Source organism: Lutra lutra, chromosome 10, assembly GCF_902655055.1.
Source record: "Lutra lutra chromosome 10, mLutLut1.2, whole genome shotgun sequence".
Lineage (NCBI taxonomy): Eukaryota > Metazoa > Chordata > Mammalia > Carnivora > Mustelidae > Lutra > Lutra lutra.
In genome coordinates, this window is record NC_062287.1 from 106,304,799 (window position 1) to 106,321,165 (window position 16,367).

The 16,367-nt window shown below is 41.1% G+C and overlaps 1 protein-coding gene across 2 annotated transcripts in view; it reads left to right on the plus strand.

Annotated features, from left to right (window-relative positions):
* Positions 1–2,220: 2,220 nt before the first annotated feature.
* RTN3 (reticulon 3) overlaps positions 2,221–16,367 on the plus strand; it is a 65,458-nt gene continuing 51,311 nt past the window's right edge. The window contains exon 1 of one of the 2 annotated variants that reach the window (XM_047690371.1): positions 2,221–2,540. In XM_047690371.1, the coding sequence (XP_047546327.1) occupies positions 2,402–2,540 (139 nt within the window). In that variant the 5' untranslated portion in view covers positions 2,221–2,401. The remainder of the gene's footprint in view (positions 2,541–16,367) is intronic. The other variant, XM_047690372.1, reaches the window with a different exon arrangement.

A 16,367-nucleotide genomic window follows, 5' to 3' on the forward strand; every position in this document is an offset into this window, starting at 1 on the left:
CAGAACAACATAGCTTTGTGTTGCTGGGGGTTGTTTTGGTTGTTATAATTTTTATTTTTATGTGAGTATGTTTTAAGCCCCAACTAGCTTGTAAGCTCATTGAAGACAGGACAAACATTTTTTGGATTCCTCCAAATTTCCCAGGAGAGTGTCATTCACTCAGCATGTGACCAGTAAACATGGAACAAACCATATATACAAATAACATCTCAAGCAAGAGTCAGTCTCAGGGAAGTTTACTGGTATAGCAAGAGGGAGCAGGAAGGAAAGGTAGCTTCAGGAACTGGACCTAGCACATGGCCTCTGATGTAAAAAATCTTAAGAGTTGGGGCGCCTGGGTGGCTCAGTGGGTTAAGCCGCTGCCTTCGGCTCAGGTCATGATCCCAGGTCCTGGGTTCGAGCCCCACATCGGGCTTTCTGCTCAGCAGGGAGCCTGCTTCCTCCTCTCTCTCTGCCTGCCTCTCTGCCTACTTGTGATTTCTCTCTGTCAAATAAATAAAATCTTTAAAAAAAAAAAAAATCTTAAGAGTATGAAAGGACCACCAAGACAACATCAGTGTCTTGATTTTTAGCTCTTTTCTTTGCTTCTAGTTACCATGAAAACAGGTTTCCTTTCCGAGGAGGGTCTTGAGATCCTAGCAATCGCTGTCAGGGCTAGGGAGCAGCATCGTTGATTTCCTTATCCAGCTCCTAATAACATACGTTTTTTAAGCTTTTGCATTTATTAGAATGAGTAGATAACGGGCTTGGTTATCAGATCGGCTTGTATTTCCCTTTGTCATCCAAAGGACAGATTGCTGCATTGTCAACGGATGCTGTAAGTGTCAGAGTAAGATATTCGCCACGAAGTTATTTTGGGAAATATCTTCTGTGCCTTTTTTTTTTTTTCAGAGCCCTGCAATGGCTAGTTTTTTTTTTCCTATCTGAGCTTTATCTGATTTTAAAAACTGTCAAGGGCAGATGTAATCCACTTCCTGTTCTAGAAGATTTCCACTGGTCAGATCCCTTTTTCTCTGGGTTGCTGCCTGGCTCACTACCTCCCCCTTCACTGCATCTCTACAGGTCTGCCGATCTTGGAATTGCCCTTCAGGTCATTGATTGCTGCTTTAGCAATAATAAGGCTTATGGTTTTGATTGTGGTCATTTCCAGTTTATGTTCCCCTTTCTAAAAGAATTATGCATATTCAGATATTTTAACCAGGTGTATAAAGAAGGCTTTCTATTTCACACTCCAACCGAAAACAAAAAAACAAAAAACAAAAAAGAACAAAATTCAGTATAAGCTAGATATCTGGTTCAAATAAATTCTCTGCTAAGGACTCCACCTAGACTATAAATAAAATTCAATTATGTGTATTTTGTGCCATATTCTCAATTTTTAATACCTCATTTTACCCTCCTCCATAACTGCAGCCAGGCGCCGCTGGTGTAGTGGTATCATGCAAGATTCCCATAACTGCAGCCAGGATGTTATCTCTTGGCTCTCCTTTTTCTCGTTGGCTCAGCTATTTTTTCTTTCAAAATATATCTTCTTTACCGGATAGCCTATTTGGAGGAAAGGACAACCTTAAGACCCAAGATGGACCCCTCTTTGGGAACAGAAACAACCTAAGAATATGAAGCAGGTTCTGCGGCTGCATTGCAATGTGACTGGAATGAGTAATAGTTTTTCATTCTGTATAGCATCTTGCTCCACCTACCAAATGGGAAACAGTGCCATCTCTGCCTCAGGGTGATATTACGACACATCCAGAAAAATGCATAAGGCACCCTGCAGAGTGGGCCTATCCACATTGTGGTTTTCACTTTTCATTGGCGTCACAGGCAGAAACGCAACAGACAATAGACATCTGCTCTGGAATTTATGGGAAAGACATACTCCAGGTAGTGGAAGCAAAAAAAAAAAACTAATATCGTTAAAACACATAATCCGCCGACCCTAAAACATTCACAAAAGAAGGGTAAAGAGACACTAACCTGCAGGGCCCCCTCCCATTTTGGCCGCAGTGGTGGGCGGAACTTGGGACTTCGCCACGCCCCTTGCGTCTGGTTCCCGGAGGGGCGCGGCCCAGCCCGGCCTCTCGCGCGGACGCAGCGTGAGGCCAGGTTTACCCCTCCTTCCCCGCAGGAGCGCGGAGGGACAGTTCTTGCGCTTGCGCCCTGCGTAGCTGGGCGCCTAGGCGCGACCGCCGCCCGCCCGAGAGCACTTTGTGCGCCTGCGCGCTCGCGCTCCCGCCCTCTCGCTGTGCTCGGCTGAGTCAGTCAGTCTGTTGGAGTCTGTCCTCGGAGCAGGAGGAGCGAAGGGACTTCTGAGAGCCAGCTGCTTGATTATTTTCTTTCCCCTCCCTTTCTCCCGCCCCGCATCGCTCTTCATCCCTTTCCTGCCCTTGCTCGCGCAGCCATGGCGGAGCCGTCTGCGGCCACTCAATCCCCGTCCGTCTCCTCGTCGTCCTCCGGGGCCGAACCCTCGGTGCCCGGTGGCGGGAGCCCTGGATCCTGCCCCGCCCTGGGGGCGAAGAGCTGCGGCTCCTCCTGTGCGGGTGAGGCGCGCCGGGGGAACCCCGCCCTCGAGGGGGTTGTTTTTGGGGTCGGGGAAGGTAAATCACCCTCTCCTGTCGGAGGCTTCAGCCCCCGGGAACGAGCGTCTGGAAAATGGGCTAAGGGGGAGGGGAGCGTAAGGTGGTGCAGGCGGTGAGGAAATAACGGGGTGTGAGGCAAACAGGTTGGGGGCGGGGAGATATTCTGGGGAGTGGGCGTTAACACCGAGGCAGGGCAGGTGGGGAAAAACACCAGTCCGGGGGAGCGGTCCGCTGAACCGGGGTGGTTTAGTGGAGGATTAGAGCGATTGAGAGGATTGGGGCAGGTTGGTTGTAGGAGAAAGCACTAGCTACGATTTTGAAGGGATGATGGTGAAAGGGTTGCATTGCAGGTTTGCAGGCAGATGTTGACATAATCGGAAATTCATGGTAGTCTTACAAAAAAAAAATTTTTTTTTTCGTTTTCCGTGGGGAGGATCAGGAAGTTTGATGGAAACATTGTAGCCGTTTTCTATACTTCTTTTTTTTTATCTGCTTATACTGTTTTTGTTTTTGTTTTTTTGTGGCTAGACTCTAAATGTCCGCTTTTCTGAGGCTAAGAGGTAAGAGGAGGCGTGATGAGAATAGCTCAGGGAAGATTTGGGAGGGAGCAGCTGATGGTCCAAGATGGATCCGTGGCTGCATCTGCAACACAGCCTGCTCTTCACTGGCGCGGCGTGGGGGTGGGGACAAGCAATCAGTTGCTTATATTCCCGAAGATAATAGAGTCATGCCAAGCCATCAACACATTTTGATTTCATGCTCTCTCTGGGCTATTATTGATCGCAATGTAACAAAAGGGGGTGTTTAGCGCAGAGAGGGGGAAGGGGGAGAAAAATTAGACAAAGCAGAAGCTGGTTGAACCCCATTTTCCTATCCGTGTGAAAGGCTAGGAGCGAAGCTGCAGGCCGCTTTTAGTTTCCATTGTATACGCGTTAGCCTGCTGGTGGGAGCTGGCTGGCAAGCTCCAACTCCCCTCGTGCAGAGATCTGCAGTGCAGATGGCTTCTTGAGGGGGGAAAAAAAATGCACCATGAGCAGGTGGTGGTTCTTAAAGGAACTCAATCTTTGAAGAAAAGAAAAAAACCTTTTTGTCAAAGAAGTGGGCCATAAGCCTGGGAGAGTACAGATAATTCTGCCCTGTATTTAGTTACCTTAAAGGATTTTGAGGGATTTTAAAATACTTCACTGTCTCCTTTGCCAGAATCCTAGGTTGATGTAAGGAATGTAGAATTTCTGATCTTTGCTTTCAATACATTCTCTAAGTGTTTGGGTTTTGTTTTGTTTTTTAAAGTAATCACACCCAAGGTGCGGCTCAAACTCACAACCCCAAGATCAAGAGTTGGATGCTCCACCAACTGAGCCAGTCAGGCACCCCTTTTTCTCTAGGTGTTTTTGAACAGTGGATTTCTACAAAGAAGCTTTGGTACCCTGCTGGATTTTCCAGTGTGGCTTTGGCCATTTCAGTAGAAACAGTATCAAAGGAAGCTTCTGCAAGGTCAAGATTAGCTGCCCAGATAAAGGAATGAGGCAGCAAATTTAGAGCTCTTGTTCCCTTTAAACCACCAGCGTTTCTCCTCCAAATTTTCATGTTCTGGGCAAAGGTCCAGATGAACAGCAGCTTCCCTATAACTTAGCAACTTGGTGTTTTGGATTTAATCACTTGTCGTTGCTTACCGTTTGGTTGTTGGCCCTTTGGTACACAGCTTTTGATTCTTCCTGATTATAACTTTTTGGTTCACCTGCAAAATGGATACTGTGTCTTAAATTCTGACCTATTGCAGATGTGTATTAATATTATTTAAAAAGCATTAATACGGTTTTGGTGGGCCTCACTACCTGAAAACTTTAGCTTAAGATCCTGCAACGTGTCGTTACCATTCATTGGAGAAGCTCTTCTTCCCTGCAGAATATTTTCTCCATCCTCAGGAAATGTCGTAGGCTTCTGCACTATGAAGATAAGATGAAATTTGTTACTCCACAGTTTAACCTATTTAAAATGAATATTTAAGAATCGATTGTTTAAAAAATCTACTAGTGTTGATTCAACCTTCACTTCACATTCTTTCACCAAGCTCATCTTGGTTTTAGAGACTTTGAAAAAGTAAAAGAAGTGGTTGCTTGATGTCCTGTAGGAAAAGCTTTGTCTTGATTAACCTGTCCAGTAAAGCTTTTAGAAATACTAGTTCCGGGGCGCCTGGGTGGCTCAGTGGGTTAAAGCCTCTGCCTTCGGCTGGGGTCATGATCTCAGGGTCCTGGGATCGAGCCCCGCATCGAGCTCTCTGCTCGGCGGGGAGCCTGCTTCCTCCTCTCTCTCTGCCTGCCTCTCTGCCTACTTGTGATCTCTGTCTGTCAAATAAAAAAAAATCTTAAAAAAAAAAAAGATTAAAAAAAAAAAAAAGAAATACTAGTTCCTACTAAAGGTCATAGGTTATGGCACACTCTGTTCTAGTGCCTCAGGTACTGGCACAGCCAGGATTGTAATAGGCTTGGAGAAGGAAGTCAAGGTCCAGAATTGGCTTTCCAGATTTCTACCTTAGAAGAATATAAAAGATCTCAAAGGCAGAAAATGTAGATTAAGGTAAAAGAGATTTAAATATTTGGTGTACTTTTCAGGAGGAGAATTGCCTTTATTAGATGTCATGTATAGGTACATGTCTGTTGTCTGGACTTTGAAAGTTGACTCTTTATAGCATTCGAAATTCTGTAACTTGCCAGAGACTGTTCTTTATTATTGCTGTGAAAATCATGGTACCAGAATAAAGCTGTATTTCTTTTATCTGTTCATGGAAATTAACTCAAAGCTAGAACAGCTTGGACAATTTAAAAAAAAAAAAAGGTTTTTATTTTAAATACTTATTTTCCTTATTCATGAAATTTAGTTGTTCTATGTAGTTTTTATGGCACCATTTCACATTTGTCCTATCATGTCGATCAAATGTGAGTATGCAATTTGCATTTTCCATCTTAACCCTTAGACATCTACTTGTTCAGCACTGACATTAGCTGTATTATATTCACATCAGATTTTCAGTGGCAGTATAACATGGTGATTTGAGCTTCAGAGGCACAAAATTTCAAGCCCAATTCTGTCTCTTAATAATTGTGCATATTATGAGTCTCTGCAATATGACCTAGGCAAATTTACTTTGTGCCCTAGAATCTGAACTCTTACTAAGTAAAAATAGCTAATATTTGATACATCTTTTTGCAGGTTAAAAACTGTTTGCACGTATATACAAAATAGTGATTGAATTATAAGCAAGAAATCATAATCTTCATGATGATGTAAGATCTGAGATGAAGTAAGATTTGATAGGACTTCTTTTTAAAACTGAATCTGTTTCGGGTGCCTGGGTGGCTTAGTTGGTTAGGCTACTGCCTTCGGCTCAGGTCATGATCCTGGAGTCCTGGGACCCAGTCCTGTATCAGGCTTTCTGCTCTGCAGGGAGTCTGCTTCTCCCTTGACCCTCCCCTCCTCTTGCTCTCTCTCTCATTCTCTCTCTCAAATAATAAAATCTTTAAAAATAAATAAATAAAAGTGAATCTGTTTCAGCTTTTGACCTTTCTCATTAATGTCGTAAAGCTACCACCCCTTTCATTCACCTTGTCTGTTAGAAGGGAAGTGGGAGACCGCCACAGCGTTTTGTAGATAGCTTGACATGACACCAACATGCTTAAGTATTGGAGCGCCTGGCTGGCTCAGTCGAAAAAGCACGTGACTCTTGATCTCAGGGTGGTGAATTCGAGCACTACGTGGGGTGTAGAGATTACTGAATAGTTTTAAAAAATATATGCTTAAGTATTGTTTGCGGCATTCTGACTGTAAGTTTAGTTCTAACGCACTATGAACCTACTGTCACTGGAGGCAAGAGTACAGAAGACAGCAAGAATGGTCATGTCGATATAGTTTACATTTGCCTGTTGAGTTGGATGATTTTTTTATTCGCCAGGAATAAAAGGTTTCTTTTAAAGCTTTTTTCCTCTTACAGTCACATTCACAAATAATTTAACCACTCTGATCAAACAGACCAGTCTCATACATTTGACAGGTGTACCTTAACCCTAAATCGAAATCTCTAGAGGATTGTTCATTAAATTGCTGGTAAGTGTATCATGTTTTTTAATTTTTATGATTTTAGAGATGGTCTGAAAACAAAATAAAATAAATATCATTGCTTTTATTTTGTTCTGTGGCAAGAAAATTACATATTTGTCCTAATACAGGACTCACTGTTTTGTTTTGGTGGGGGAAGGTCGATTCCTGTTCATGTTTCAAGCGCTTGTCAATGAAGTTTGGTAGTGAAGGGATTGGTGACATGGTCATTGAAGCTTAGGGAAAGTTAAAGTTTCCAGTTTCGTTTGAGATTGTTTGTTGTGTAGAAAAGCACTTCTCTTTAGTAGTAATCCTGGAACTTATGGTTTTTGTAATTCCAAGTGGAATTATAAAGGCTCCAAATAAATGAATAACTATGCATATTGTATGTACTTAGCTTATAGTTTGTGTTTGACTTTATTGTTAATGATGAATTTATAAGTACCTCCTAAACTGTATAAACTTGTGAAAAATATATAAATTTTGTAATAAAACTTTTCAGATAAAAATCACCAAGTTGGCCTTATATTATCTCATTCAGAAGTTGCCCAGGAAACTGATTTAACCTTTTATTCAGTTCATTCATAACAGCTGTTAACTCTAGAATTATTTTTGGTCATTGGGTATGCTAAAGATGTTTTGAAAAATTGTGTATGCCAGGTAATTTTAGCTATAATCAGTTTTGCTTGTGATTGCATTGTTGAAGTCTTCTGCTGCATTTCCATGACGTATGTAAGACATGTTGCTCTGTGATTCTGCAGTTTCTCAGACAGAATCCCTTTAAATAGGATTTGTGTTTTTATTTTGTTAGGAAGGGGTATGGTATAATTGTCACTAGGTATCCCTCTCATTTTTTTTTAAATTTCAAAGAAATATACTTCCCTGTTTTCTCCAACTGTTTTATTTCTCCCGGTAACCACATTGTCATAACCAGGAGAAGTGTGATCTTTCTGACACGTTCCTCATTGGCTACTTGCCCTTAGGATATATTGAAGGGTATTTGGGGAACATTTTTTAAGCAAAACTGATACGGAGCCCCTTTTGTCCTGTTACCTGAAGGCATTTCAACAGTGAGAAAAAGTGTCTTCATTTTATATAGGAGGTAAAATATTTGATTTTTATGTCTTATATTTATTTGTGTACTGCTTTATGGTTTAAATTTTGCCCATACATTAACTTAATAAATGTTTGAGCATACAATAAAGCTCTTTGGAAGATAGGCAAACAAAACAGATCATCTAGATCTCTAGAGGCTGTATTTAATAGGAGAAAGCCTTATGTTATGTTAATCTGTGACGTAGGTAGTGATATAAGCCTTATTTTACAGATGAGGAATCAGGCTCAGATTAAGTTACATGTCTAAAGGTTTGTTGCTCTAACATTGAGGGTAGGATAAAACTAAGGGATTGAGGGCCCAATTCAGTTCTCTTTCAAATGATACACACTGCCTGTCTTTAACATTTGAAACAACATGTGGTAAAAATCATCCAGTCACCCTCTTTACTTCGGTTTCTGGTTGAAGTTAAAAATTTTGCTTCCTAAGCCAGCTGCTTTTTTGACCCACTTGTCTACAGAATCTTCTCTTGTCACCTTCACTGGCTATTTTCCACATTGTTAGATCCGACAGCTCTCAGACCTCATCCTAAGTGCCCTATCAGCAGCTTCTGGTAAAATTGATCACTTGCTTCCTTATTGAAATACCTTTCCATTGGTCTTCCATGACACCACATATGCTCATTGGCTGCTCCTGTATCCTTTGCTAGTTCTTCCTTTTTTTAAATTTAAGATAGAGTTCACATAACCTAAAAAGCACCATTATAAAGTGGCTTTTTGTATATATACAAGGTTGTGCAACGATTGCCATTGTCTAGTTCCAGAACATTTTCATCCCTCCCAAAAGAAACTCTATACCTGTGGCAATCACTCTCCATTCCTTGGCAACCACTAATCTTTCTGACACTGTGGATTTTCATAATATTGGTCTTTCATATTGCTAATTCTTGTTCTTGTCTCTACTTGTAGCATGTATAGTACTCCAGGACTCAATTCTCAGAACTTTTCTCTTTGCACTGGTCTCATTTATGATATCCATCTTGTGGTTTGAAATACCATCTGTAAAGTAGTGACTTCTAAATCTTTATCTTCAGTCTTCATGTCTGATGGACATCTCAAACTTACTGTGTCTAGACCTGAACTCCCTGATCTTTCCTTGTATAATCTGTTCTTCTCACAGTCTTCTGCATCTCAATAAGTGGTCATTCGTCGTCCATCTTTTGCCCAAATCAGAAATCTTGGAGTCACCCTTGACTCCTCTCTTCCCTTCATACAGTATCAGCAAATCCTATTGATTCTACCTTCAGAATCTATCTAGTGTCTAACCATTTTTCTCCGCCTTCATTGTTATCACCCTGGCCCAGGCTGCTATCCTGGCTCTCCTGGATTATTGTGCTTCCTGCTAACTGTTCTTCAGATTTTATCCCTTGCCTCTTTTCAGTCTGCTTTTCGTACAATAGCTGGTGTAAACCTGCGAAAAAATAAGTCAGATCGTGTCACTCGTAGGCAAATGCTCCAGTAACTTTCGATCACACTCATCAGAGTCAGTGCCACAGTCCTTAGAGGGCTGTTGAAGCCTTATATCTGGCCTCAACCTCCCTCTTACTCACCCAGCTTTATGTACTGGCTCCCTTGCTGTTCTTCACACCAGGAATACTCCTCTACCTCAGAGTCTTATTTGCTGTTCTCTCTGCTTAGAATGTTCTTCCCCATATATCCTCACAGCTTTTCTCTCCCTCACCTTTCTTAGGTCTTTGACTACCTTACGTAAATTGCACACAAAAAATACCTTATAGGCCTCCTCTGCTTTATTTTTCTTACCATCTGTCATATTATTCTTCTATTTACAAATATATGGTATGTAATCTGACTTACTTTATTGTCTGTCTTCCACATTAGATACAAGTTCCACCAGAATAGGGATTTTTGCTGTTTTATTCACTGCTCTATTTCTAATGTCTGAGCAGGACCTGGTGCAAAACAGGCTCTCAGATATTTTTGAATGAGCAACTAGTCATTTTTGTTTAGCTACTAAAATTACAGGTATTCAGTAAATATGGAATGAATAGAGAAATTCTATACCCAGAAAAACATGCATATAAGCAAAGTATTGCATAGGCTTTCACAGGGTCCATAGTTCATGGACTACTATGAAATTGTTCATGAAGCACAGGTTAAGAATGTTTGGTTTTTGAAAATTGGAATATGGTTTTTGCAAAAACTTAACCCCTATGGAAATTGACATATCCACGAGAGTTTTTATGTAAGCCCATAAAACTATATCTGTAATAAATATATCTTATGTTTAAGATTGGTTTCTTTTATTACTCTCTTTACCTCTGGACTCATGGTATTTTTCACTAATGGCTTTAATCCACAGAAGTTTCTTTTCATAACCACTTGAATGCCAAGTTTTGGAATGTTATGAAGAGACTCCATTTCCAATAAAGACTCAGTGGTAGGCTAGTCTGATGTGTCAGGATTAGTAAGTTGGAGGGGTGCCTGCGTAGTTCAGTGGGTTAAGCCTCTGCCTTCGGCTCAGGTCATGATCTCAGGGTCCTGGGATCGAGCCCCACATCAGGCACTCTGCTCAGCAGGGAGTCTGCTTCCCCCCATTCCTCTGCCTGTCTTTCTGCCTACTTGTGATCTCTCTCTCTCAAATAAATAAATCTCAAAAAAAAAAAAAAAAAGGATTGAATAAGTTTAATTTTTGTTTTACTCCTTTTTTTTTTTTAATTGTTGGGTGTCTGGGTTGAGGCACCCCAACATTTGGTTGAGCATCCTACTCTTTTTTTTTTTTTTTTTAAGATATTTATTTATTTATTTATTTGACAGAGAGAGAGAGAGAGATCACAAGTAGGCAGAGAGGCAGGCAAAGAGAGAGAGGAGGAAGCAGGCTCCCTGCCGAGCAGAGAGCCCAATGCAGGACTCGATCCCAGGACCCTGAGATCATGACCCGAGCCGAAGGCAGAGGCTTAACCCACTGAGCCACCAAGGTGCCCCTAATTTTTGTTTTATTCCTAACAAAATCTGAAGTTTTGACTCAGTGCATTGATCTTGAACATTATTTGGAAAAGGGTAATACATTTCTAAAAGTACATGTACTGTTTTAGAAGTGGGTCATTAAGGGGCTCCTGGGTGGCTCAGTCAGTTGAGCAGTCTGTGGTTGGCTCAGGTCATGATCCCAAGCGGCCTAGTTGATTAAGCAGCTTCAAGCTTCCTGCTTAGCAGGAAACCTGCTTCTCCCTCTCCTCCCCCTCTCATGCTCTCTGTTGCTATCTCTGTCTCTCTCAAATAAATAAATAAAATCTTTTAAAAAAGGAATTTGTGTCATTCAGATACTTGTGACCAATTTCTTACTTACACAGTGCATTTTATTTATTTCTGTTAGACTTTTTTTTTTTTTTTAAGATTTTATTTATTTATTTATTTATTTGAGAGAGAGTATGAGAGGTGGGGAGGGTCAAAGGGAGAAGCAGACTCCCTGCAGAGCAGGGAGACCCATGCGGGACTCGATCCTGGGACTCCAGGATCATGACCTGAGCCGAAGGCAGTCACTTAACCAACTGAGCCACGCAGGTGCCCCTCTGTTAGACTTTCTAATTGTGTTTCTTTTGCACCAAGAATTCTGCTTATTCTTCCTCTTGGACTGCATACACATTTACTCCATAAATGTACAAAGAAAGCCTTTCAACTTTAGGATTCACAAGAGTTAAAGTGGGAAGTGCTTAGTGACTTGCATCTAGAGAGTACAGTGTGGAAGGACGGTGGAGAAGTACTACCTGGAGAAACCAGGCAAACCATCTCAGCCAGGGGATCAAGGTTAACATCTTCAGTGATAAGTCATATTGATAGCATGTACCCTTGATCTGTTATGACAAGGATGGCCCTTTACCTAAGTGGTAATCTTCTCTAAAACTCCATTCTAACCATGAGACAAACTCAAATTGAGGGACATTCTGACCAGTTATCCCTGTATATCTGACCAATACTCCTCAAAACTATCAAGATCACTAAAAGCAAGGAAAGTCTAAGAAATTGTCATAGTCCAAAAGAGGCTAAGGAGACATAGTGACAAAAACAAGATATGGTATCCTGAATGGGATTTTGGGGCAGAAAAAGGCATTAGGGGAAATTAATGAAATAAAAATCAAGTATGGAGTTTACTTATTAGTGATGTGTCAGTGTTGGTTAAATATGACAAATGTACTGCCGTATTAGTGTAATTCGTTAACAATGGGAGAAACTGAGTGCTTTATATAAAGTAACACTCTACTACGTCTGGGCCTTTTCCATAAATATAAAATTATTCTAAAATAAAAAGTTTCATTATTTTTTAAAGAAAGCCTTAATCATGAAATCAGAACTGCTTTGGACAGGACGCCTGGGTGGCTCAGTTGGTTGAGCCGCTGCCTTCGGCTCAGGTCATGATCCTGGCGTCCTGGGATCGAGTCCCACATCGGGCTCCTTGCTCAGCAGGAGCCTGCTTCTCCGTCTGCCTCTGCCTGCCACTCTGTCTGCCTGTGCTCACTCTGACAAATAAATAAATAAAATCTTTTAAAAAAAGAAAAAAAAACTGCTTTGGACAAGGCAAGGAGGTCCAGTTTCATCACTAATATTCAGTAATACAGTGGAGGTCCTAACAAAAATATAAAGGAAGAAAAAATATGTATATAAAGGAAAAAATGGTATAAAGTTTTCCCGGGGGGAAAGTTGGTCTGCCTATCCCTGCAATTCTGGTAGGATGGGGGTATGAATTGGCTCAGTGAAGCAGCTTCTACGGAAATGATAAGAGTTGCCATCGGAATTGTGGTCATGAGAAAGAGTGGAAATACCCTTTTCAGAGAGCCTAGCTCTATAGGCAAACAAAAACTGTAACCAAAATCTTAGTTTTTTGTTTGTTTGTTTGTTTGTTTGTTTGTTTTGAGAGCAAGCAAGGGAGAGCACAAGTGGCAGGGTTGAGCAGAGGGAGAGGAAGAAGCAGGCTGCCTGCCGAGCCAGGAGTTAGATGGGGCTCCATCCCAGGACCATGACTTGAGTCAAGGCAGATACTTAACTGACTAAGCCACCCAGCAGCCCCATGACAAAAATCTTTTAAAGGTAGAAAGAAAGGATGTTTGAAAGAGCTAATGAATTTCTAATTTTCATTGTATTAATTTTAGATAAAATTTCAGACACTACTTTTCCTCCTGTGTTGGAAGACGCTTTAATAATCTGTGGAAACTAACAAAAAGGCAGACATTTTGAGGTTAAATATGGAAGTCATTCATTGTATGAAGTTGTTCCTAAAAGTAACCTTGCTGCTTTTCTAAAAATACAGTTTGTATTCTGTTGCTGTTAAAGGGCAGTTTTCACCAAAATGAACAGTTCATTGGAACAATGTTTTTACTGGGGGTTAGAAAACTCAAACAGGGCGCCTGGGTGGCTCAGTGGGTTAAAGCCTCTGCCTTCAGCTCGGGTCATGATCTCAGGGTCCTGGGATCGAGCCCCGCATCGGGCTCTCTGCTCGGCAGGGAGCCTACTTCCTCCCTCTCTCTCTCTCTCTCTGCCTGCCTCACTGACTACTTGTGATCTTTATCAAATAAATAAAATCTTTAAAAAAAAAAGAAAACTCAAACAGATTTATTTGGTTTATTTTCCCCCCATCTCAGTCAAAACTGGAGTCTCATGTCCAGTCCAACACACTTCTCTTCCTCTCCCCCTAATAATATCTAGCACAGGCTTGACCCAAATTTGAAAACCTACACCAGTGTGCCATTTGGTCTTTTTCCTCCTATTTTCCACTTCTTACCCACTCCATATGCTGCTGGAGAGAAGGGTTAAGAGGTAAGGGGACAAGGGGTCTGATGGAGTTTTAAAATACAAACTAGTAAATTTTTAGGTCAGTAGCATATGCATTTCAGATCAGCAATATCAGGACAGGTGATGTGACTGGTGGATAGGATGATAGAGAAAGAAAGCCACAGATTTTCAAGAAAAGTGCAGGTTTAAGTACTGATAAAAGCTTCAGGTTTTTGTGTTTTGTTTTGTTTTGTTTTTTTTTTTAAGATTTTTTTAATTTGTTTATTTCACAGACAGATCACAAGTAGGCAGAGAGGCAGGCAGAGAGAGAGAGAGGAGGAGGCAGGCTCCCTGCTGAGCAGAGAGCCTGATGTGAGGCTCGATCCCAGGACCCTGGGATCACGACCTGAGCCGAAGGCAGAGGCTCCAACCACTGAGCCACCCAGGCACCCTTTTTTGTTTTGTTTTAATCTTAAATGAGTTTTGTAAGGATTTCATTTAATATGTATATAAATATTTAGGTTAGTGTCTGTCACAGATATTCAGGACTCAGTAAATGGAAGGACCTGTTTTCGAAGAGGCAGAATTTTGGGGGGTAGTTTTTTGTTTTGTTTTGTTTTGTTTTTTTAAGATTTTATTTATTTATTTCACAGAGAGAGATCACAAGTAGGCAGAGAGGCAGGCAGAGAGAGAGAGGAAGGGAAGCAGGCTCCCCGCTGAGCAGAGAGCCCGATGCGGGGCTTGATCCCAGGACCCTGAGACCATGACCTGAGCCGAAGGCAGAGGCTTAACCCACTGAGCCACCCAGGCGCCCCTTGGGGGGTAGTTTTGACAGTTTGTTGTAGATTGAAGTCTTAACGACGATTTGAAAATCTAGTGGTGTGAACACTGAAAAGATAATTTAGTCAAGTTTTATTGAAAGACCTGATAAGAGATCCCATTTTAGGTGTCCTTTTTCTTCTCTAAGGTTGCTAATCTGTTCCTTGAAGAAGGGAATAGATATGTGTTAGGAATTTATCTTTTTTTTTTTTAAGATTTTGTTTGTTTATTTGACAGCATGAGCACAAGCAGGGGGAGCAGGAGGAGAAGCGGGTTCCCTGCTGAGCAAGGAGCCCGATGTGGGACTCGATCCTGGGACCCTGGGATCATGACCCAAGCTGAAAGCAGATGCTTAACTGACTGAGCCACCCAGGTGTCCCAGGAATTTGTAATTCATTTTTTTTTTTTAATATTTATTTATTTATTTATTTGACAGAGAGATCACAAGTAGGCAGAGAGGTAGGCAGAGAGAGGTGGGGGGGAACAGGCTCCCTGTTGAGCAGAGAGACCGATGCAGGGCTCGATCCCACGACTCTGCGATCATGACCTGAGCTGAAGGCAGAGGCTTAACCCACTGAAGCACCCAGGCACCCCAGAATTTATAATTCTTGAAAAATGTATGTCCATAGCAAAATTCAGGAAAATTAAAAATACAAAGAAAATTAAAAATCAGTGAGTAGTACCACCCAGTTAACATTTTCGTGTTTATCCTTTCATTTGTAACAAACTGATAAACTTTTTTGAAATAAGAATACATGTTCATTCTTTTCAAAATCTCAAACACAGAAGAAAAGTATTTTTTAATTTTCATAATCACTCTACTTAGTGAATATCATGTACTTTTTCTTCTTACGTGAATTTGTATTTTTTACCAAAATGGGGTCATGTTGTTGAAATTTTTCAGTGTTCTTTATTCAGTGTGCTATCAACATCATTTAGTGTCCATAAATTCCCATCTACAGCAGTTTTTAATGAATGGTGTACCATTGTATGGATATATTGAAATTTATTTAACCAGTCTTAATAGATCTTTTACTAGTCTACTAAACAAATAAAAAACTGAAGCCAAGATTATGCAGTAGCTTTTCAATTAAGTCTAGGGCTCTACCTGCTGCCATAGTTCTTTTTAAAACACATGTGATACTGTCAATCCCTTACCTTAAAATTCTCAGTGATTCCTCATCCCATATAGGATATAATCCAAATTTCATAACATGACATTTAGAGTCATTTAGAATTTGGCCAGTTATTCCTTCTTTCCAGAATGGCTTTCTCTGCCATGGTCACTTGACCGTGAAGACCAAGTTTACCATCTCTTCTGCAGTGTACCCTAGTGACCTGCCTCTGTGGCAGTCCCACAACTTGCGCAGTTGTACTGGTTTGTGTTTCTCTTTGAGTTACTTGTGGGCATAGCTTGGTGTTGGAACATCTTGGTGTTCCAGTGCCGATACAATGCCTGGACCCAGCTAACGGTTACTGTTGTTACCGAATGATAATGTTTGATTTAAGTAATAGCATATGAGAATTAAGATCACCATTTTTTTTTTTTTTTAAGATTTTATTTGACAGAGCGAGACAGGGAGAGAGAGGGAACACAAGCAGTGGGAGGGGGAGAAGCAGGCCTCCTGCTGAGCAGGGAGCCCTATGTGGGGCATGATCCCGGGACCCCAGGACCATGACCCCAGCCAAAGGCAGTCACTTAATGACTGAGCCACCCTGGCACCCCTAGATCACCATTCTTGAGATTAGTTTCCTATGGCATAAATATGGAATATGAATACAGTATGGTTTTGTTAGTTAGAAGATCTCATGCAGTATTGTCAGAAACTGTCACTGGTTATCTGTGTTTTGTATTAGAATAGATGCTATGTATAAGAATTTTTATGTTGAAATTTTCCGTTATGAGGGAGCGTTAGGTGGAGGTGGATAGTCAGGTTCATAGGATCCTTTTTGGCTGTGGGCTAAACATATTAGCATTTGTTTTTTTAGGTTTATTCAGACTTAAACTCATCATCTGGGAGAGATTTAATATTGAAGGTAAAT